This window comes from Papilio xuthus, unplaced genomic scaffold, assembly GCF_000836235.2.
Source record: "Papilio xuthus unplaced genomic scaffold, Pxut_1.1 DF827570.1, whole genome shotgun sequence".
In the NCBI taxonomy this organism is placed as follows: Eukaryota; Metazoa; Arthropoda; class Insecta; order Lepidoptera; family Papilionidae; genus Papilio; species Papilio xuthus.
Genome location: NW_013531079.1, coordinates 1181134 through 1206003, shown reverse-complemented (window position 1 = coordinate 1206003; position 24870 = coordinate 1181134). Strand labels below are relative to the sequence as shown.

The window sequence follows — 24870 nt, the reverse complement described above, 5'->3', positions numbered from 1 at the left end:
TTAGACCGTTAGACTCTTAGACCGTTAGACTCTTAGACCGTTAGACTCTTAGACCGTTAGACTCTTAGACTCTTGGACCGTTAGACTTTTAGACCGTTAGACTCTTAGACCGTTAGACTCTTAGACTCTTAGACCGTTAGACTCTTGGACCGTTAGACTCTTGGACCGTTAGACTCTTGGACCGTTAGACTCTTGGACCGTTAGACTCTTAGACCGTTAGACTCTTAGACCGTTAGACTCTTCGACTCTTCGTCTCTTCGACTCTTAGACTCTTCGACTCTTCGTCTCTTCGACTCTTAGACTCTTAGACCGTTAGACTCTTAGACCGTTAGACTCTTAGACTCTTAGACCGTTAGACTCTTAGACCGTTAGATTCTTAGACTCTTAGACTGTTAGACTCTTAGACCGTTAGACTCTTAGACCGTTAGACTCTTAGACCGTTAGACTCTTAGACTCTTAGACCGTTAGACTCTTAGACCGTTAGACTCTGAGACCGTTAGATTCTTAGACCGTTAGACTCTTCGACTCTTAGACTCTTCGTCTCTTCGACTCTTCGTCTCTTCGACTCTTCGACCGTTAGACTCTTAGACTCTTAGACCGTTAGACTCTTAGACCGTTAGACCCTTAGACCGTTAGACTCTTAGACCGTTAGACTCTTAGACCGTTAGACCCTTATACCTTTAGACCGTTAGACTCTTAGACCGTTAGACCCTTATGCCTTTAGACCCTTATACCTTTAGACCCTTATACCTTTAGACCCTTAGACCTTTAGACTCTTAGACTCTTAAACCCTTATACCTTTAGACCCTTACACCTTTAGACCCTTAGATCCTTAGACCCTTAGATCCTTAGACCCTTAGACCTTTAGACCTTTAGACCCTTAGACATGTGTATATGTAAACAGAGAAGACTTGCTATTTTTAGCAATCCATTACCTTCTATTTTAATTTTTTTTTGTAAAGTAAGACATAATAATTTAAACAATACTTTCGTCCATCAATTACTGAAATGTTATTTTTTTTTACACACTGATCTTCTCTTTCCTTTTTTTTCAAATACAGTTTATTTCCGTACTCACGGTTTTATCCTCGTCGCCAATGTATTTTGAATTCTGAATTTCTTTTGAATAAACTACTTCTGTTAAATTGATTTGACACTGTGCATCAAACCATTTTTCAAAATTTACTAAAAGTGTTCGTCGCGGATGACAGATATTAGGTAGATAAAACCAAAGTTTGGTTTCGTGGCCTTACCGTTCGCTGCCGTTGGTACGTACGGTCGGCGGTTCAAATCCCAAGCCACTATTTTTTTTAATATATAAGCTTATTAATTTTAATATCGAAGCACATGTAATTAAACTCTATCGCCGTAGTTATTAGGTACTTTTTGATATTGCCTTGGACTAATGAGTTTGACCGTTAAAGTACTTTTCTATTTCAAACAAAAATGAAGGAGATAAAGCGATGCTATTGGCATGTAATTTGTTTATTCCTCATGTTTATTAAACTTCTACCGGTAAAAATATCACGTTACCTTTTACTCATACTGATTATATTTACGAAACAAGGAAAAAAACCTGAATGTCAATATCCAAACTACATCAAATTTTTGGTCGATTGCAATAAACATTCCAGTGTGCGTGGGCGCGCACACATATGTAGATAACACTTGTACGTACAGTTTCCGCGCGTACCATTCATAAAACCCGCAATGACAATCCACGCTCCGCCCACTCACTTCACCCCGCGATGGTCTGACCTAATACTTGTTAACTTTATTTAAATTTCTTTCTACCCGACAGCGAAAATTATAAAAAAAAAAAAAAATTGTCGAGTAAAATTTTACATTACCAAATTTTTACTGGTCATGAAAAAATAACCCTGTATAAGTGATTGATAAAATGAAAAAAAAAGTAGCCTGAGATTCGAACCGGTAAACTTACATTTTTTTTATATCATAAGGCGGCAAACGAGCGAGCGGCCACCTGAAATCGCTGAAGTAGCGAAGTGACCGTTGCCCATAGACATACGCAATTGCATATGCGTTACCTACCTTTAATCGACAGAAGAGAGGATGCGCAGAAAGAAAATATTTTCCCTTTCCATGCATCCACTTCCACTTCCCATGCTTTCCTTATAAGAAAAGGGTGTTAAGGGAAAGAGGACTAAATTAAGCCTCCGAGACGCACACTCATCAGACGAAACGCGGAATTGCTCCCACTTCACGCCTGTTTACTTTGTGGTGGTGGTATTTCACCGAACGAACCTGGCCGATTCGTGCGAAGATGTTAAAGCGGGTTCTACCACTCTTAAAATACACATATTGCGGCAAACATACTAGGATACTGAGCCAAACTAGTATATACTGTGACAAGGCAAAATTTGATATGACGTATCTGTCATGTTCAGCGTGACAAACTTTTATATTTAAGCGTTATGACAGGAGAAGAAAAATATTGGGTTGCCCAATAAGTTCATGCCGCTTTATAAGGAAAATTGAAACCCTGTTCTCGTAAATTTTTGGAAACATTTTTAAATTATATTGGTACGACTCTACATCTAAAACGTCTTTTATATTTGGCCAAAAATTTAGTAATTAGTATTTATCTCAACCAATGAAATGAAATTATACACAATATAGAAATTTTTGTGACGTTTGATAGTGGTGGAAATCCGAAAATGAATCCACTTCAGCTACAGTCTATTGTAAGCTTCATATCGAAAATCGGAACGAACTTTCCGGACAACCTATAATGTTTATACAAAGTGTCAAATGAATGTAACAGAAGTAGTTTATTCCAAATTGTATCACAAGTATATGGAGATAGAGTTCAATTTTGTCAAATGTTACGATCTTTTTGCGCAACTCGACTGCTTCGTTACTTATGACGCTGTGGCTGCTACGATATTTATGGGCACCTTGCATGTACTCATATATTTGACGCTGTGTATGTACCGATGTATTTGAGCAGGGTGAATGTATCTATTAATTTGAGGACTTTTGTTGTACCGATATAATTGATTACTTTTGGTGTACCTATATATTTGCATATCTTGTCTGTTACGATCTATATGACGCTGACTGTACTTATGGTGTGTACGCTCGAGTCAAACAACACTACGTTTATGCATACACTACGCTACGTCCTTAGGAGAATGTAAGGGGATGTTATTAGTAAAAAAAAAACAGAAAAATCAAATGTGATGATACATTTACTTATAAATTTCATCTATTTACAAATTCCTTGGCTTAAAACAATTTTTGTATAATTATTTTACTTAATAACGTGTTAAAATGACGCTTGAATTCAAATATGATTTTTCTCAGATTTTCATACTTTGGCTTTTCACTTTAACGGAAAAAAGTCAGTCGTGCTCCTTGTTTTTTTTATCATTGTAATATCCAAGCGCCATTTTTAACCAAACAAATTTCATATAAATCATCAAATTGACAAAATAATATAATAGCATAAATAATTATGGCGTTACTGAAATCATATTTAAAAATAAATGCAAGCGAACTATTTACATCATTTAAAATAATAATAAAAAAAAAAAAAATCACTACTTACAAACTAAAGATAACAAAATTAATCTAGTAATACTCAGTTTATAACCTAATATAAAACTGTAGGAAAAATACATAAGAAAATTTAAAATTATAAAAGTATTCAAATATGTTGTCGGCTCAGAAGTTCGTATGAGTCACTACACAGAACATACATGCAGCGGGAAGGACACTACGCGTGACCTTGAACCCACAACAATATTGAAAGTGCCTATATTTTGTTTACTTTGAGTTTCCACTGTCGTAATACTTGTCTTTTATTACATACCTTTATAAAACAATGAGGGAATAAGTCAAAATATATCCAAATAACATTACAAGGTGTTTTCGTTTTATTACGTACTAGCTGTGGCCCGTGACTTTGTATGTTACTCCCGCATTCATCAGCTATATTTTAATTAAAGTCGTATCGAAAGAGCGTCGGTGGCTCAGTGGTCAATCACTTGACTTGCAATCTGTAGATCCTGGGTTCGAATCCCGCCATGTACCAATGTGTTTTTCGATTTGTGATTTACATATGTACATTTATCTGATGTTCTTACGGTGAAGGAAAACATCGTGATGCTGCTCATATCTGAGAAGAAATTCAAAGATATGTGTGAAGTCAACCCGCACTGGGTCAGCGTGGTTGACTATTGCCTAGTCACCTAACTTGGGGAGGCTCCGAGCCCCTCGGTGGGGACGTATAGTGAGCTGATGATGACGTATCAAGGTCCAGCCGTTTCGGAGATTACCCGGAAAAAACATTTACAAACAGATAGAATTTTTTTATTGTAAGCAATTTGGATACGTCATGTTTAAATAAACGAATCATTTTATCGACGTTACATACAGACACTCAAATTTTATTAATTGTATAATAACCACAATATTTATAATCTCAGAAATCGATTTCCTTTGACTTTTAAGATACAGGACCTGTAAAGCTTCAAGCAACAAGTTAACTTAAAAATAAATTCTTAAGTCAGGATGCGTTAATAAATGTCAACAAGCGAGATTGTCCTATTTACCTAACCCTTTGAAAATGTGGCGGAGTTTATTTAGTACAACGACGAGGTTCTTTGCCTAGTCCTTTTCTTTATAGTCAAAGGAGATTTCAATGATTTATCCTTTTATTTTATGACCAAAATTAATAATAAGTTTAAAATAGATATAAATATTTAAAGCGATTGTATATTTGAAATAAAATCTAACAAAATTAAAATCCGGTTTTAAAAATTAAAAAATATGATTTCACAACGCCATGTTACTGTGAAATTTCATAGCCGAAAGACTTGTAAAAATATAGCTGTCTCCATTTTTTTCAACAAGATGGAAAGAGATGGCTATATGTTACAAGTTTTGGCAATAAATACAACAGTATACAAATATTGCTTCTAATCGCGAAAGTAAATTGAGCTACACTAAAACGTTTTGACCAAATATCAATACATTTATATTACTAATATTTAATTTATAAATTAGCTAAATTAATTTTACCCAAAAAATGTATATATGAAGTCAAAATACAGGCTGTTGTAAGATGCTAAAATATTTTATATACTTTGAGAAGAATAATCTGAATACAAAGTCAAATCACAGCCATTCTCAAAATTAATTATTTGTAAGATTTAATAAAAATTTAATTAAATCAAAAAAGTGTTCATTCGATAGAATACGTAAGAAATGTTTTGTCTCTGTCGCACTTATGTTCACTTATATAGCTATTTCACTCTTTCCTAGCTAACTTCAGATGAAAGGAGGATGTTTTGAATATTTGCACCATTTCAACGCCCATGATAACTAAATCACATGATACGAGAAAATATATTTACTTATTACTATTATATACAAAACAAAAATACAGATTAATCTTCACAGCGCTTTAAAGAACTGATATTATACACATTTTAAGCAAGAAACGTATTATATAAGAGTTTTGACATTAGACCCCTACCATTTATTTCTCGATCGAAAATTAACTAAACTCGAACGTTAAATACTCAGCAATTTGATTGCTTTATTTTAATATAATTTTTTCCTATAAGTTCTCACGTTTGCTTAATATAGTTGTTTTTAATAAACACTACCAAAAGATATCAAGAATGGTTACTTCGACATTGAATCGTAATTTATAAAATGACTAACAATACATCCGACAAAAATAGTTACCTAAGAGAAGTTTTCGTTTGATTGCTCGAGTTTCAATTGCAAATTAAAAAAAAAAAACTATCTTTTATACGTCATATTTTAAATCTAGTAATACCATCGACCAATTCTTTCATAACTAACCGTTATTCAACTGCCGTGACTCTTGGCTTTCATGTTTATCAAGATAATGAAAGCTTCATAGCTTTCACTATCTTCATATGTCTTTGTCAAGATAACGAAAGCTATGAAGCTTTTATTATCTTTGACAAAAATAGACACTAAAGTACAAATGTCACTGCAGTATTTTTTCTTATACTAATACATTCGAGTTACCGTGGTAGGGGTATTTTCTAATTCACCGTTGCCTCTGGTTAGATGATCCGTTCATACTTCTTAGTTCAGTGTACGGTCTTCTTGATAACAACTTGAGATCTTCCCCTCCAGTCAGAGTAATATAGTCCTTCCTCTTCCAGTATACCATGAGTCTGTAAAGAAAAAAAATATGATTAAAAAATCAAACGATACCATGATAAAAGTTACATCACTCTCGTAAATATGTGTATACTAGCTATCGCCCGCGACTAAAGAGATTTAGGTCTTAGAAATCCATGTTTAAATTTTAAAACGATAGTTTAACTCTCAATTAGCGCAAATGAATACTAGGACATAGAGTATTGATAATGCCCGTATCATTTTAAGGACAAGAGATAACAAGAAATTATTTATTTAAATTATAATAGCCATGAAATTCCGTAACGGAATACGATTCGAATGTTACTACACATACTTACGACGCACAAGTTTACATTAGTACCTAATTCCACTTAGCCGTTAACCGCGGGATGCGGTGCCAGTGGAAATATACAAGGCAACAACGCGTCTATTAGGTCAATGGAATTTGGATCTAAATAATCTTTAACTAACATCTATGTTGTTATCAGATTTATCTTAACTATGAATAAAGTTAGTATACACTGCAATACATAATATATAGTACATAATAGAGGTCTTTGTGTTGCATCGTTAAGTCTTAATGTCCTTACATAATCATATGTTTGCCAGTGTATAAAGACTTTGTTTATGCACAGATGCCTTTTATCTAACATACGATGACAGTAAAACCTCTTTAGTGTTTTAAACGATTTTTATTGCTGGCTGGAATGATAGGTTATGATTTTTTTTTTTAATTTAAAATGGAAATAAACTGTTGATATAGAATGTGATGTGAAGTTTTTTTTTTATTAAACGTGAGTTGTTACTAATGAAGGAAGTTATCTCTGTTAGTTAAAAAATATCAGTGAATAGAAATCGTATACAGTCTGTTTCAAACTGTGTAAGTCTACACTTAGTCTATGTAGCTAAATAGGAAGAGTCAGGCTGTCAGCGTCTAATATAACGTCAAAACCATATAAGGACATTAAGAGAGTCGTGGGCGTATTACTGTCGCACTTTATGAATGACAGTTGACGGAAATTAATGGAAACAGTGCAATATTACATAACTGTGATAAGAAACAGTATTTTACAGTTCGTTCAAATTCAGACACACGAAAATGGACTTATGATAAAATTTTACAAAATCGCAAACTATTTTTCGGTACTAAAAATTTTAATTATTTGTAATCAATATAGCTCAAATAAGCAATTAGAATTTACAACTCGTTTAAAAATTACGATAATATATTTTAAAATGTCACTACAAAATGTAACATCCCGTATATCAGAGATGGAATAATTGGTTTCGCACAATGCGCGTGCGCATTCGAATCTGTAGATTCTATTCAGTTATATTCTGACCGTCAAAGTGAACGGTTCTCTACCCTGTTAAGGTTTTACTGTAAAATGGAATAAAGCTGGAAGGAATTAAGCAAACCTATTTCGAGCTGAAACTAACAAACACAAGGTAAATTTATTAGACTACTTCAAAAAGGAGGTTGTTATCAATTCGTCTGTTCTTTTTTTGTGTGTTATCGCGTAATTCCGCCCTTGGTGCTCGGTTTTTTTTTGATCGAAAGGTTTTTTCTAAAATGTTTTAAATGTATTGGCAAATTTTTTTAAAAATTCAGCCTTTTATGAGTTATTAAATAATTTATATTAATAGCCAGTCATTAACTTAATGCTATTGTTTTGTTTAGATATACAGGTGTACATTTTTTGTATTACGTTTATTTTTTTGCAAAATATAACTTAAAAGCGACTAAATGACTAGATTTTTTTTCAATTCAGTACTTCTATTTATAATTATTTTTTTATTTTCACATACTATAAGTACTTAATTATTAATTTTAAAAAATGTTTTCGTCGCAGGAATTAAATAAAAACCTTATACATAGTAAATAGTAATTTGCTTATTATCAGAAATGAAAATTATTGGAATTTCCGAACATTTTGATATATATATGAAATAAATATTTATTACATATATACCTAATATTATAAAAGAGGAAAGATTTGATTGTTCGTTTGTATTGAATAGACTCCGAAACTAATGAACCGATTTGAAAAATACTTTCACAGTTGGGAAGCTACACTATCGCGATAAAGGCTTTATTAATTACTAGATTTTTGTAATGTGGCGCGGAGAAAGTCGTCTGCAACTAATAGTTTAATATAAAAATTATATTTTTACAGATTTGCCCGAGGATGTAAGCAAGTAATTCAAGTAAGCAGTTATTTTATCGTTAAATAAATACAGTACCCGTTTTGTGTTTTATTTTCAAATACATAAATTGAGATCATATACAGGACGTAACTAAATTGTAAAGCTTTATGGGAACCGAGAAATTCAACATCTGAACTTAATAGAAAGAAAATCTTAAAAAAAATTGACACCTATTTAGGCTAAGTTAGGCTTACCACTTTTGATCGATATTTAGAGACACCCTCTATATTGCTATTGCATCCCTGAACTGTCCCCACTTTGTAGGATCAACAAGTTTTTGTGTATTCGTAATTTTATTTATTATTTCAGTCAACAAATATATATGATAATAAATGGCGCGTTTATTGAAAATTATTAAAGTAAACTAAGATTTATTAGTACTAGATAAAATATGACATCATCCAAATATTTACTGCGGGTTTCTAAAGCCAAAATCTCCGTATTAAAAACATTTTTATCTCTGTTTTGACCAATACAACAGGGATGACGATGTGCTATAGAAATTATGGTCTCTGAAACCTACGGTTATTTAACGTATACTGGATGTTTCTATCGAAAATTATAATCGGAAACACTTGGAAATCTAAACTTTTTCATACCATTATTTAAAATTTTTAGTAATTTCTAATATTTTATTAATATTGAGCGTCGGTGGCTCAGTGGTCATGCACTTGACTTGCAATCTGCGGGTCCTGGGTTCGAATCCCGCCATGTACCAATGTGTTTTTCGATTTCCGATTTACATATGTACATTTATCCGACGTTCTTACGGTGAATTTCCTTCACATCACATGTTTTCCACATCGTGATGCAACCTGCACATATCTGAGAAGAAATTGAAAGATATGTGTGAAGTCAACCAACCCGCACTTGGCCAGCGTGGTTGACTATGGCCTAATCACCCTTAAATTAGGGTGGGCTCCGAGACCCTCGGTGAGGACGTATAGTGAGCTGATGATGATGATTAATATTGAAAAAGAATTATTTATTTTTACTAGTAATAGCTATAAAACAAATAACAGAAAAAACAATAGGTACAAAACTTTGTGAATATTCATTGTAATGTAGGAAATTAATAAAATATAAGCGGAAATACCTGGGATTTAACGTTTAGTGATTTTATTAATGAATACACGGAAAATGATTTCACAGAAATATTTATTTCTGACCATAAACCGAGTAATGAGGATAAAAATAAAACCAGGTATATAAGTTGGCACGTAGAATACAAGAGTGTTCTTTTGTTCCATGTGCCAACTTCAGCGACGGGTACATTAAACGGTCGACAATAGGGAGAACTGAAGAAGAAAAGTAACCAATCCCTAATCTACAGTAGAATCTATGTTTTTTGACATCGTATGAAAAATAGATAGTAGTTGATTCTCAGATCTACTGAAAAAATCTATCAAAACATTTCGGAGGAGTATGGTAACTAACATAATGACACGAGAATTTTATATCTATACTCATCTCTCATCTATACTCAGGAATTACTGGTCCGATTTGAAAAATTATTTTTTTGTTGGATAGTCCATTTATAGAGGAAGGCTTAAGGATGTATAACATTACGCTGCGACCAATAGGAGCGAAGCATTAGTGAGAAATGTTGCAAAAAAGAGGAAAATTTTTCACATTTGAGGACTATCGTTACGTACGCTGCAACGGTTTAAGTTACTCAAAAAATATGTATTAAAGAATTTTAATAATCGTAGAACATAATCTTATAGAACACATAAGCTACTTTTTCAATTGTTTTTTATACCGCGCGGACGGAGTTGCGGGCGACAGCTAGTATAAATGCAGTTTAATTTCAACAAAGATTCAAGACAAGTGAACAACGAAACAAATGATTCTGTGATCACAAACATTTGATATGTTTGTTAAAATCAAATTCATATTTCAACATTCTTTTGTACAGATTAAAAGATACGGTGTTATTCAGTACAACAAGGACGTAATATAAATTTACACAAAAGGCTATATTTGTATGAAACTGAACAAACAAATAGATAAAATCGTTATCCAGCGATGTGACAAGGTTGCAGGTGAATTGCCAATAGTTTACAAGCTATTTTAGACTCTATTTATGTATAATTACGCTATAGATTTGTATGGTGTAAGGAATGTGATTGTACGTTTAGATATGGCTTGGTCCAAGTCATAGGAAATAGAGAATTTAGACTTTTTCTAATCTTTTAATTTTTATGATAATTGGCTTTAGGTTGCGGAGATTAAATAGTTAAGAGGGCTGAGAAAATGATAAGAAAAATAGAGAGAAGAAAGAGAGAAAAAGACTGCTTGAGAACTTTGGTCTAGTATTCGTTTTTGACATGACAATATTTAGATCCAATAAAAAAAACAAAACAGTTCATTTTAACACCATAATATTACTTACAATGTTTTTAATTAATCGAGCGATATTTTCTAATCGGGTTTTATAAACATAGCTTATAAACGCGTCCATTGACCCACGCCGAACGCACCGCACGCACGGCACGCAACGAATTTTTGTTTGCTTTGTATTTACGTGTTGCGTCCATTATCAGCGCCGCCCGCATCGAAAGACGGCATTTACTAAACAGCAATCAATTGCTAGCCGTGTGGTGCATCCCGCACGGGCGAATAGACGCGTACCTTAAAATCGCTTATCGCTTATATTTTGGGTCACAAATAGACTACGTTCAGTACAATGACTAGACAATACATGAATGTCCTAACGGCCTTGTCCTGGTCTATAATTATACAATGCATTTGACAAGGCACCTTGATTGTACCCATTGGGAAATTGGACAATGAAAACATTAGTATAGACGATAATGAAATCTGCTTTGAAATGACATACTGACAATAAAGCCCTAGGTACACAAGGCAACGTAAAACTTCGAAACCCGGCGATTTTAGTCGCAGACTTACGCAATTTGATAAAGGTTCGTACAAAGCGCGTACCGATTTTCTAGCTCTTATCGCCAAAGACAGTCGCTTGCCATTTGTTTTTCAATATTGTAGGTACAAAAGACGCTGCAATTTTCAAGATGGCGGAGCAAATACAGTGGACTCGCGTAGACGATATACGTTGCCTTGTGTACGAAGGGCCTAAGTTGTAAGCCCTTTTTTCTCTTTAAATCAAACAGAGATCAAATCAAGAGGTGGTTATAATACTCCGAATTAAATTTTGTTTAAAACATAACTAAACCCAGCCACACACGTAGCCTTAAAACGTACGTGTGTAGTATAGCTACATTGTAACCTTCAAATAAACAGTTCCCAGTTTCTCCTAAATAAGTAAGTTTCAAGTGTACAGTCCGACTGTTTAGTTAAAAATAAAGGTGTGTAGGTAGCTTAAGAGTTCATAAAACTTCTTAATAAAAATAAAGTAATTAAATATCTATATCTTTGTAGTTATACTTTTTATTGCGAGTAAATTGTTTTAAATACTCTTAACCTTCATTACTAAGTGATTGTAAAAAGCCATAAATTTATAATTTAATATAATTCAATTGACTTTATTTTGTAAATAATATTGAAGTAAAAAAATTAAATAAACATTAATAAAAAATGGAAGTATTTTATTTATGTCATTCTTTGATCTTTGATGTACAAAATGGCGGGAAACAATTTGACGTTAAAGCAATATGGCGACCTTGACAGTAGAAATGGCGCGACGGGACAACGCGACATTCACCTCAACCTTAACGCTAACTCGGAGCGCTAAGCTAGATTTATCACAGGAAACCTATTATACTACACGTTGCACATGCGATCTGACGTCAGACTGCAGGTACAATTGTAGGCAATTTTCACAATGCAGTGATGAGTTGATCGTAACATGAGATAACAAAATGTATTTGAACAAAGTTCTTTGCGTTTGGAAACACGTAGCCTGTCTGAAATAAATACGGTTGGTGCTATTTTAATTTGGTTACTCTGGCAGCGCGGAATTAAAAACAAAGTAAATAGCCTATGTTTTCTTCCAGACTATGTTCTAAATCGGTGCCAAATTTCATCTAGATCCGTTAAGCCGTTCCAGAGATACCTTCTAACAATCATCCATCCATCGAAACTTTCGCATTTATTAATATTAATAGGACTTCAGAATTCCAAAAGGATTCTAAAGAGTTTAAATGCAACTCACATTACTCAAAGACTAATTTCCTATTTATTTATTTTATTGAATGGTATCATAGAGTTAAAATAATTCAATAATTTACCGGAAATGAAGGTCAATACTAGTAAATCATACAAATAGTTACGGATAGCGTTAGATGTCCGGATAAAGCCGGACAAAACAAATAGTGTCCGGGTTGTCCGGCGCTTGTTAGGTTTGTTACATATTTCGCAAACGTTAGTGGCCGAACGCATTCTACAAGAGTCGACTAACGGTCGCATGTAGGGTAACCTTTCTACCCAAATGTCCGGCCAAACTGGCCGGTCTGTCCGTCTATTAGGTTTGACGATATGGCAAACCTAGCTACGGGATATAGCAATGTAGCATAAAATAGCTGCCTGACTGATTTATCCGGCTACAACCGGAAATATCTAGACAAGGAAGAGTCATGGACACTAGGGCTTGTAATTTACGATGATTGTCACGTTATAAATTTCCAGAAGATAGTTCTAGTTTCATTGAATAAAGGTTTTTTTGTTAAGAAATCGTTCTCAAATACAGAACTTTAAATGCGTCTTTTTTTGGTAGTTTAGAGCAAGGGACCAATGGCACGACACATTTTAGTTACACAAATTTGTGTGTTAGACTGGCAAGAAAAATTGAGAAGTACGTATTATATGACCTCATTAAACATTTTATAAAATGCCACGTTGTTACGATAAGTTATCAATCTCTTGCCTAGTTGTTATAGCTAAAATATAAAGTTGTAAATTAAAAATAACAATTCATTATTTTATAACGAAGATTAAAACATTTAAGTAAATATTATTTATTTTTAATAAACTATGAATCACTAAAAACACCTAAATATAATAAAAACTCTAAATAATTTACATTATTATAGTAAAATAGGAAAGGAATGTATAATAGATTAATTTAGTGCAATGAAGAAAACATAAAGAAATACAATCAAATCTTGATAAGCGAGAAACCTCTATAAGCGAGACTCAAGTCGACGCATGACCTTCACAAGCGAGAAACTCGCGTCAGACTCTGTAAGCGAGAAACAAACACGATCCCTTTGTTTCTCGCTTATCCAGTTTCGAATGTACTTATTCTTAAATATTATAGATTAAATAAGAAATTATAGTAATTTACATATGAAATAAAGGAGATAAACAAAATAATACATTGTACTAATTCACAATATTTCTATATACATCTTAAAGGCTGAAAAGAAAAAACTTTTTTACAATATTAGAGCACTGTCACACTGTCGATTTTTGTTGATTTTTTTATTTAATAATATAAATTATGTTGCAACTAATTTTAAAGCAGTTAATAAAAATGAAAGCATTTTTACAAATGTGCTTTGTAAAGGATAACGGATTTCTATCCTAGTGATTCTTCTATGGATATCCATATATGGATATACATTTAGTATGGATATGGATAGAAGTTTGTGAAGCATTTAAGTTGTAATTGTAGTTGTATTTACAATACATAATGTACAAATTAATTGTCTAAAAGTTTATTTAAATGAGTTCCCATAGCCGAGACAAATGTGATAAAAAGTGCCTCAATTTTTATTTCTTCCTGAGTTTATGTATGTGTATTTTGGTATGGAAACCCACTACAAAATAAATATACGTTAGTGTGAAAGTGTTCTAACATATGTTAAATTTAATTGTGAATAAAATAAACATTTTAAAAATTCTATAAAACTAAAGTAAAATGGAATGATCTTACTTTTAATGTGCCTCATAACTCTGCTAGATAACACCAAAAAATATCTGCAACAAAACATAAAATAAACAAAATTAATAATGAAGAAAACAACATGATTAAATGTCATTTACTTGTTCTAACATTAAGGCGCAATTACATTGGACAATAAGTCAGTCATTCAGTCAGTCGGTCGTTGTTCTCGCATGCCTATAGCTTGTGAGAACTTGATTTCTCTCGCACCACGCATACGGGTGCTAACCAATGAAACTGCGCCCTTAGAGGATCAGAGAGATAAATGATATAAAAAGCAAGTATCTCTAGATAGATGTATTATAGAAGAATCTAAAAAAAAAGAAAAAGGGCAGACACCTTTTCTGGAGTACTAAGCATGACTTCCCAAACATCACAATCTACCCAGTGACTTAAAAATCTTTAGATTATAAACACAATTTTTTTTTATATTATAAGGTGGCAAGCAACCGAATAGATTATCGATGTGCCCTACCAATACGTCTCATACTTCGCCTAGTCAGCTTCACCTACCCGTTCGTTACACGAAAAGATTACAAATGATAAGAGGTCTATAATTTTATAGAAGAAGGTAAGATAATTATGGTAATTGACTTTATTTACTCACCTCACCCTAACGCTCCTGCAGCGACAGAGGCCATGACAACGAGCACGGCAGTGGCAACCCCGCTGGCACCAACGGCCGCGCCATGCACCGCGCCATCCACCGCATCAGAGCCGAACGCCTCCGCTGATGACAACCGCTCTGTCAAATAGTCAGGCGTCAGTGCAACAGCACGACACGCCGACTATACACTAACCAATGGGCTTCCAGATATATTTTTTTTTTATTTTGTAACCGGTCAATGTTTATTTGTTGCCAGCTGTTTTGTTACTGGCCATAATTTATTGTCAGATTTCGGCCATTTTTAAAACTTGATTAATAGTTTGCTAAGTTTTTTGTAATTTAAAGTACAATTTTAGTTATGTTTAACAATAATAAACCAATAATACTTAAGAATAATTCAAATACAAACTTCAAAGAACGTCCAGTATTTGTAAAAATATTAAGAAATTAACTTTATTACTTAATTTTAAACTAAACTTAAAAGTAACCATTGCCCCCTCATGCAATATAAATCCCTTTATCACCGTGACCATAGATTATAGAAGCAGGACCCATAAATTAGTGTATAGCCAAATAGATGTTTACATGCAGCTAGATAGGAAAGATAAATACATAGATATTAAGTTTTAGAATAGCCACAATGTTAACGTGATATTTGTCTCTGTTTTTTTCAAAGAGAAAGAAAGAGATGACAATATGGAAGACAAAACACTGCAGTTAAAATCCACAGTATTTTTTTTATAATTTTAATTTAAATATCATATTTATTGTGGCTTATTTTAATAAATACAATTTCTGTAAAAATACAGTTGAACCTTGATGTGCGAGAAACCTTTATAAGCGAGAGTCAGGTCCCGACAAACTCCATAAGCGAGAAACTCGGGTTAGAGAGAAAAGTATCTCCGTCTTTTAGATTCTCGCTTATACAGGTCGAGAGTCAATTAATTTATGGACAGTTTGTAAAATAAAAATAATTATTCGTAAATCATAATCAGCACTTATTTAAAAGCAATAAATATATGTAATAGAAAACAGTTTGTCAAGAAACATAAAATGTAATAATTTTTACAACAGCTTGTATAAAGCAGAAGAAGCTACTATTCTCTACTACGAAAGACACAAATTAAATAAAAGAGCTAAAAAAAATTAAGTGTTTTTCAGATTTGAATTTTATGTCATTAACAGTAGAACTAAATTGCTTTGGCTGTATTCATTTATATTGACGCCTAATAAAGAAATTCTCCTAAAACGTCCAATTAAAAAAAGCGCTCGTGACAATAATAAATAATATTATATTATAATAATCTAAACATGTATTCCTAGGGCTTTCACTGACGCCAAACCTGTACAATAGTGTCATCCCTTTCATTCTGTATGAAACAGACAGAGATGGCAATATATTGTTTATAAGTTTCATCAGTGAAAGTCCACAGTATCTACTATTACCATTGTTTTCTGACACCAAAATCTATTTAAAATATCATCATCCCGGTAATTATCTTTGACAAAACAAGTTTTAAACATGATTTTTGGTGTCAGAAACCCACAATTAGTGTTGCTACATGACAAAGTGAACTGAAATGAACGTACCCTCTCCGACTGCAGTGATGAACGAATGAATGAACAAAGAAAAATTTTAAATTAATATTTTTGAAGCTGCAGCTAAAGTTTTTATAGACAAATGTTTTAAATTTTTATCACTACAAATTAGAAATAGAAAAATAATTTACTCTGATGGAAATAGCTTCGAATTTTACTTATCATGGGTTTCTGACACCAAAATATCCAAATAAACCTTTTGTCAAAGATAATAACAGGAATAACGATATGTTTTATACAGAGATTTTCATGTCTCAGAAACCCAACTAGTAATTAAAAACAATGATGATTTTAAGTTAGTTTTTAGCACAGTTTTAACTGTTAAAATATTGCTTTATAAAATAATATATTTTGCAGTTACACTGATATTTAATATAGGTAAGCAATATTTTTCCCCAAATAAAAAAAATTATGACATTTCCTACGATATGGGGTATAAGAAATCTGTTATAAATGTTGATGAAATTAACCAAATGATATGCGACCTTAATACTATATATATAAAGCTGAATATCGCTCACCTCCGTATCTATTGAGCAGCGCCATCACAACACCATTGGTCCAGCCAAAGCCGGTCTGCAACACATACTCTCCGCCGCCACCGTACCCTCCAAATATTGTCGCGTCGTACTGAAAATTATACATTTTATTAAAAAAACCAACTAAGTATTTAACATTCGACTTAAAATGACTGGATGGGCGAGACTTTTCTCGCTTATAGAGGTTTTACACTTATTCGAGTTTCTCGCTTTTGAAAGTAGTTAGTGGGGATTGGACAATAGCTCTTAGACTATGAAAATTAAAATGATAATTTTGTTTTTGTTGTCAAGCTAGCTATCGCATGCGGCTCTGTCCGCGTATTTTAAAAACTTAATTAGTAGCGTATGTGTTCTTCTGGACTATGTTCTACATCTATGCTAAATTTCTAACAAACATCTATCCATCCATCCATCAAGACATTGGCATTTATAATATTAGTAAGAGGTAATATTGATAAAAATAGTTTTTTTTATGGATTTGCGAGAGTAATCAGAACCAACCTTTTCCAGCATAGCAGTCTTCTGCTTCCAGACCTCGAAGTTGGATCTGACCCACTTGGTGGCCATCTCGTATGCGAGGCGCGTGGCTTCAGGCAGCTTGGTGTTGGCGAGTCCTGTCACCACAATGTACTGGAGGGGAGGCCACGCGTTCGGGTAGTCCCACTGCTCGCCTGAGTGCTCAAATGTCGTGGGGATACCGCCCTCGTAGATGTCCACCTGGACGAACAAAATATGTAAAAAAGGTTAATTTCTATACAAGGCAATATAAATTATGTTCTTGTTGATTGACCGTGGGTTTCCGAGACTACCTCTGTCTATATGTCTCCCTTTCTCTCTCATAACTCCATCTCTTTCTATCCAATCAGTCGTTCATGCCTCTATTATTCTTTTACGTTCAGAAAGCTCAGAGCTAAATATATAGGATTTACCTTAACTTTATCTAGATAATTGATAACTCGTCTGACAAAGTATTCAGTGCGGGCCTTGTCGTAGCTGCCGGTCCAGAGCGGCGCCACGTTGGAGGGGTAGAAGTAGTCGCGGCGTCGCTTCGACTCCAGGCTGAAGTCCAGCCACACCCCCACGTCCTCGTGCCATAACACCTGCAATTCAGTATTACACTAATTAACTATGGGAAAGAAATTCGAATTTTGTTGTCATTAAGGTATAACTAGTTGTCGCCTGCGACTCCGTCCGCGCGGAATTAAAAACATAAATAGTAGCCAGACTATGTTCTATATGTATGACAAATTTCATGGAGATCCATACAGCCGTTCTGGAGATACATTCAAACAAACATCCATCCATTTATTATTAATTTATTATTTATTATTATTAGTAAGATATAACTATTTTAAAAAGCCTATAACATGTCCACGCTAACTTTCAGCTGTTCCGGAGATTACAGAGGTTAACGGACAGACATACAGACATACAAAAAAAATCTTTAAAAACTATTTTTTTTTGTTATCAGCTAACAAATATATACTTGTGTACGAAATATTGACATATTTTATTACATACAGATATCCCAATGTTTTTAATATGTATCTAGCTGTCGCCCGCGACTCCGTCCGTGTGGAATTAGAATATTAATAAATAGCCTAATTTCATCGAGATCTATGCAGACGTTCTGGAGATACCTTCAAACAAACATCCATACATACAAATATTTATAATATTAGTTATATTACCTTTTCAATAGCTTCCATTAATCTAGCGTGCGTGTTCCTGTAGTATCTCTCTTTGTCCACGTTCCCCAGATGTTGGTAGAAGTCAGCCATTATCTCTGCGTTCCAACTCATTATAGCGTTCAGGTCCACTGGTATTATTGATCTAGTCTTCAGATTTGTTAGATTGCCTAGAAAATAATTAATAGAAATATATAATAATATACATTTATACTTTTACCGTGGATTTCTGAGGCCAAAGTTTTGGTTTAAAACATATTATTCAAAGGAAAAGAATAACGATATGTTTTATACAGATATTAGTCTCAGAAACCCACCTTTATTCCCATAAGATATTATTACTGTACCAATTCGCAATTTCATGTCAGTTCGATAGTTTATAAACTGACGATATATAAAATTTTATTAAAAATAATATTTGTAGTAAAATTGGAAAATGACCTGGTTCACAATTGTACGGTGACATATATAAAAATGTGTTACCTTTGTTAGTGCCATTCAATATGAACCATCTCGAGGAGAAATCCCAACCAGATTCTGCTGCTGCTTTTAATTCTGCATACAATTCTTCTTTCTTATCAGTTGTATCGAAATGTCTGAAAATTAAAAACAAAAATTACTAAAAAAAAATGATTATTTAAATAACTTTAACTATATATTATAAGGACGAAATGAATTTATGAAAAATGGATCAATTAACTTCTAAATCCATTCGTAGACAATTTAAATTTAACTCAACTCTTTTATAATTCACATAAATACATCTAGATTGACTATTAAATTTGACTATGACACTAAAGTATCACTTATATTCGAAATTACACTAATAAAATATTAAAAATGAATACTTAAGTTCTTTGAATGTACTCACTTAGCACAGTCTATATCTTCTTTGTAACTCTCTGGTCTTGGGCCTTTGGATCCATCAGCGTATCTCAACATAAAGAATCTGAAATTATAAACAAAAATGCTATAAACTTTATAAATAAAAAAAAATCTATTAAACAACTACTAAAAAAGAACAAAAGAAATGGGTCCTAAAACAGCTCCCTGGGGAACACCTACCGCAAATTTATTTTTATTCTTATTAAAAATAAATCTGATTGTAAATTTGAAATAATTCTGTCTTACTATGAATTTAGTAGTATTTAAATTATGCTATACATGATTTTAGATTATTAAAACTAAAAGAAAAATGTGGTTGATTCAATCAAATGCTTTTGTTAAATCACAAAATGCAATTTTGTGCCTGTTTGATACAGTTTAAAATGTGGAAAAGTGCAGAAAGATGCTTTTGAACAAAAATAAAAAGTCTGGTTGAATTCTATCAACTAATAATAACCACTAACTTTATTTTTTCAATATAAGAATGATAGGACCAATCTTTTAAGGAAATCTTTCTAAAATCTGCAAACATGCATTTAATTTAAGTGAATTTCGACTACAAAATCAAATAGTTGTTTTTTCAATGTTTTTTCATAGAGAAGCTTTCGACAGTTTAAATTCTTAGTTAATTTTTGTATCCTAGTTAACACTTACTTTTCACCATCATGTTCAACTTCAACTGTATGATTTTTCATCCAGAAATCAAATTCTTTATCTAATGTATGTATATGTTGTTTGAGGAAATCAATGTCGAAGGAATCTTCCATTATTGACTGGACCATTGGTATAAGAAGAGGTGGTTGTGATCTGAAAATATACATCATCAGCTCATACGTCAAGCTGTTCGGCTCAGACCCTAAGTCAGTGGCTTGGCCATAATCAACACTAGCCCAGTGCAGGATTTTACACATATCTTTGAATTTCTCAGATATGTGCATCACGATTTCCTTCATCGTAACCTCGAATAAATGTACATATGTAAATTGTAAAACACATTAGTACAAGATGAGATTCGAACCCAAGAATTCTAGATTAAAAGTTAAATACTTAACCCCCGAGCCATCGACGCTATTACTATTACTAAACTGTTAGTAATTACTAGACTAACCTCATAACATAGTATATTCTTCCACCATTTGGAATAAGACCAATTCTATCGACAATATCAAGGAAATTGGAGACCATGCCTCTAGCGGTGCTTCTCATTTCTGACAACAGTAATCCTTGGATGATCCAGTATGAATCCCAGTAATAAAACTCACGGAAACGTCCACCTGAAATTAATATATTCATCTCGCTAATATTATAATCTAGGTATTGCCTGCAATTCCGTCCTTCATAATTAGTAGTCTATGTGTTCTTCCAGACTTTTTTCTACATATATACCAGATTTCAGGAAGATCCATGCATTCGTTCTGGAGATACCTTTTAACAAACATACATCCGTCTATCCAATAATTAGCATTTATAATATTAGTAAGATGTAAATGTTTAGATGTTGAACGTATGTTTGAAGATATCTCTAGAACGGCTGCATGGTTCTCACTAAAATTTGTCACAGATGTAAAACATAGTCTGGAAGAACACATAGTCTACTAATTAATTTTTATTTCTTAATTCCGCGCCCACGGGGTCGCGGTAGCTAGATGCACCGCTATTTTGCTTTCAATAAGACAAACAAATACATAGGTTCAGATTCAAACAATTTCCGATCTGCCTTGTGAGTGAGAGAGAATGTGTAAGAAGGGAAAATATATTCTGACCGTCTTCTCCTTTGACCTTTCAATCCCCTTTGTCCTGTGTTCTGTCCAAGGACACCACATCTTGTATAGGTGTCCGCTTTATAGTAAAAATCTAAAAGTTTCAATAACTCACCAGGCACAATAACTGGATTGTCAACATATATGATGGAATACAGATCCTGATTCTTCTTCACGTCCTCCTTCATCTTTCTGCCTAACTCCAGCCACAGCCGGTTCAGATCCGACGCCCACTGATGAAGAAGTGGATCCTTGATCCTTTGTAGAAATGCTGGAATAAAAAACATAGACTTTTAGCATGTGTATGTCTAGAAAAAGTTCTTTATCGCGTAAATTTTTGCATTTATTAATGTTTGTTTGTAGGATTCTCCAGAACGTCTGAACGGATCTCGTTGAAATTTGGCAAACATGTAGTAGATAGTCTAGAACACATAGGCTACTTATAAACTTTATTTTTAATTCCACGCGGACGTAATCGCGGGCGACAGCTAGTATGACAATAGAACTTGAAATAAACTTTGGATTGGAACAAGAGATAGTCTTTATTTGAAGACGTTATGTTGTAACTATGCAACTATCATATGTAATCAATAACTTAATAAGACTTTAATCTTAAATTGAGTAAATATTAACTAATTGTGAGTACGTTACTATCAATTTCTTTGTCCACTTATCAGAGAGATATTCAAATATTTGTGAAGAGTACAGTATCTTTATTAGATGGAACAAAATAAGTAATTTTACATATTACTAATAAAATGTTACTATGTCGAGGGTAGACCAATTTAAGAAATTATTGTAAAATTTTTACACAGGATCACTATATGTAAACTGCATGCCGTAAGCCTAATTTGAATCCCCTTTCCTTTTCCATCTATTTCTATTAAGGAAAAGATGATAATGGAAAGTGGATATGACGGAGTTGGGAACACTTTCTGTGTGTTCCTCCGGAGATTAAAGGTAACACATCTGCAATTGCAAATGTCTATGAGTAGCGATCGCGTCTCTAATAAGGCGAATTCAGGTGCCAAATGTTGAATTAAAACAATATTTTTATTAAAAATAATAACAGATTTTTGTTAATTTACTAATATTTCTTGTACCGTTCCAACTAAGCTCTATGCTTGTGCTAGGACATGGTTTACGACAATAGTGTTATGTCGGTATTCGAACCCCCGACAACCTGATCGGAAACCTGCACCCTTAAACCATTAAGCTATTGGCGCTTCAAAATATTGACATCTCTTTTGTCGTTTTTGACAAAATAGAGAAAACTATAGGTAAAAAAAAACTTAAGTTACATGATTTAATTCAAGTGTAAATGTTTTTAGCTCGTAACTTGACTGGAACATATTAACGTATTACAAATTAGAAGTGACTTCAATCAATACCAAGAAATCAATTGTTTACAAGTTGTTAACAAACGGAAGTTAATTTCCATTCGTTACGCGAGAAATATAACATACTTTTGTATGGAATTGAATTAAAAAGAATTGTGAGAAAGTTAATTGAAATTGGATATGGATAGGTAATTTCATAAGTTCAGGAACATCCGAGAGTGGACAGGAGTTGCGAGTGCCGCCCAAATATTTCCCCTCGCAAAAGACAAGAGAAAATATGGAGAACTGAACGCCAACCTTCGTTAGTCGGAGAGGCACCTCAAGAAGGAGAAATTTCTTCTATTTTTTTTTATTTGTTTTTTAAAGCAGTTTATCTTAAAACATGACTTTATGCTATTCTAAGATACCCATGTTTCCCATGTGCCATATAAAATACTACAATACGGAGTTTTATGTACTAGCTGTCGTTCGCGACTCTGTCTACGCGCACTTAAATAAAAAACGTAATTAGTAGCCTATGTGTTCTTCCAGACAATCTTCTATATGTATGCTAAATTTGACGGTGATACGTTCAGTTATTCTGGAGATACCGTCAAACATAAATCCATCCGTCCATCCAAACATTTGCATTTACAATATTAAGTAAGATTTGTCTTTAATATTTAAGCAAAACTAACCTGGATTATCTTTCCAATCGGTGGGCCTCCAGTCCTCAAACTCTGAACCCTCAGGATCAAAGTTCTGGTTCACAAACTCTTGGATATCAGCTTTTGTTGGCTCCATTGGATATAACCTGAAAATGTATGGATAAACTGTCATTATTCATTCCTATACAAAGCTTATACTTTTTATTTTTTGATAAATAGAAAATACTAGCTGTCGCCCGCAACTCCGCCCGCGCGGAATTAAAAATAGATAGTAGCCGATTCTCAGATCTACTGAATATGCATATCAAATTTTATAAAAATCTACCAAGACGCGTCGGAGGAGTATGGTAACTAACATTGTGACACGAGAATTTTATATATAACATACATTTAGTTTTCTTAATTAAAACTTTTTCTATCATTTGTTCACATATTTTTGGTAATATAAGTATAAAGTTTTTAAATATATGAATAACATAAAACGATTTTTTCTAATGTTCTCAAAACGTACATCTGCAGCACATATCAAAGTGTAATTATAGGTCGAGAGCCAGTAACATTACCTCTCCATCATCTTTCTAAAATGTTCGAGTGTGATGTTGGGAGAGAACTTGATCTTCATGTCAACGAAGGTCTTGGAGTCATTGTAGAGACCAGCCATTTGTACCGTATGCAGCAGCGGCCCATGGCAGTAGATTAAACTGTAATAGCAACAAAAACAAATATTAATTTAACAGTGGTAGAGTCCGCAGTAATAACTGCACAGCACCACGACCTCGCAGAAGATAGGGTTCAAGTGGATTTCCGAGTTTCGTCCAATAAGTGGTGATATTAAAGGAAAATATCGTGATGCAACCTGCAAAGAAATTCAAAGATATGTGTGAAGTCAATCCGCACTAGGCCAATGTGGTTGACTATGTCCTAGTCCTAGATATGGATGATATCTTAGGGTAGGCTCTGAACCTCTCAATGGGGACGTAGAGTTAGCTGATGATATTGTCGGGTAAGTGTGTACCAGAGGCAAATTCTAGTTCTGATCACCATCCCAATATTTTCTATTAAGGAAAGGATGGAAAGGGGGTTTGACTTAGGATTGATCTAAAAGGACATTTTTGTGACCATGTTGACTATTCAGTAGAATACCGGGTAAAATTGCAACAAAACAATATTAATAAGCTTATTGACCTGATCAAGACACCGGTAGATGTAGACATCAATCAGACATTAGCATTATTACATCTTATACGTACAAATACATAGGCTATGCATAAATAAAAATTACAATAACTTGTAACCGAGATGTCTGTTTGACCGGTTTTATCCAGTTTCTTGTCAGGTTACTGCCACTGTGCAAAGAGAACGGTATTTACAAATGTAACTCGTGTGACAGACTATTTATCTAGATTACGCGCAAGTCTGACCTTGAGGGATAGAGTTCGAATAGTAGGAAATGGCCTAGCTAATTTACTGCCGAAATATTCGTTTATAAATTGGATAACCATAAATAATCATAGACGAATTAAGAAGCTCTTTTGTCGGTTAAAAACGTATTAGCATCCCTACTTCTTTGTTTAAAAAAATGGT

At 33.4% G+C, this 24870-nt stretch overlaps 2 protein-coding genes across 8 annotated transcripts in view; both read right to left on the bottom strand.

Annotated features, from left to right (window-relative positions):
- The window catches only part of LOC106118490 (cathepsin L1), a 9648-nt gene extending 8760 nt beyond the window's left edge, over positions 1-888 (bottom strand). The window contains exon 1 of the mRNA XM_013313150.1: positions 871-888. Within this exon, the coding sequence (XP_013168604.1) occupies positions 871-888 (18 nt within the window). The remainder of the gene's footprint in view (positions 1-870) is intronic.
- Positions 889-4269: 3381 nt separating this feature from the next.
- Positions 4270-24870, bottom strand: part of Treh-2 (trehalase-2) — a 47866-nt gene continuing 27265 nt past the window's right edge. For 4 of the 7 annotated variants that reach the window (XM_013313303.1, XM_013313302.1, XM_013313305.1 and 1 more), the window contains exons 3-15: positions 23850-23987; positions 23317-23432; positions 21415-21570; positions 20648-20813; positions 20194-20346; positions 19526-19603; positions 19138-19250; positions 18658-18824; positions 17896-18066; positions 17468-17683; positions 16949-17057; positions 14834-14966; positions 4270-6182 (exon numbers count right to left, since the gene is read on the bottom strand). In XM_013313303.1, the coding sequence (XP_013168757.1) occupies positions 6053-6182; positions 14834-14966; positions 16949-17057; positions 17468-17683; positions 17896-18066; positions 18658-18824; positions 19138-19250; positions 19526-19603; positions 20194-20346; positions 20648-20813; positions 21415-21570; positions 23317-23432; positions 23850-23987 (1846 nt within the window). In that variant the 3' untranslated portion in view covers positions 4270-6052. Of the gene's footprint in view, positions 6183-13818; positions 14257-14828; positions 14967-16418; positions 16428-16948; positions 17058-17467; positions 17684-17895; positions 18067-18657; positions 18825-19137; positions 19251-19525; positions 19604-20193; positions 20347-20647; positions 20814-21414; positions 21571-23316; positions 23433-23849; positions 23988-24870 lie in introns of those variants that run through there. The other 3 variants (XM_013313306.1, XM_013313307.1, XM_013313308.1) reach the window with 3 other exon arrangements.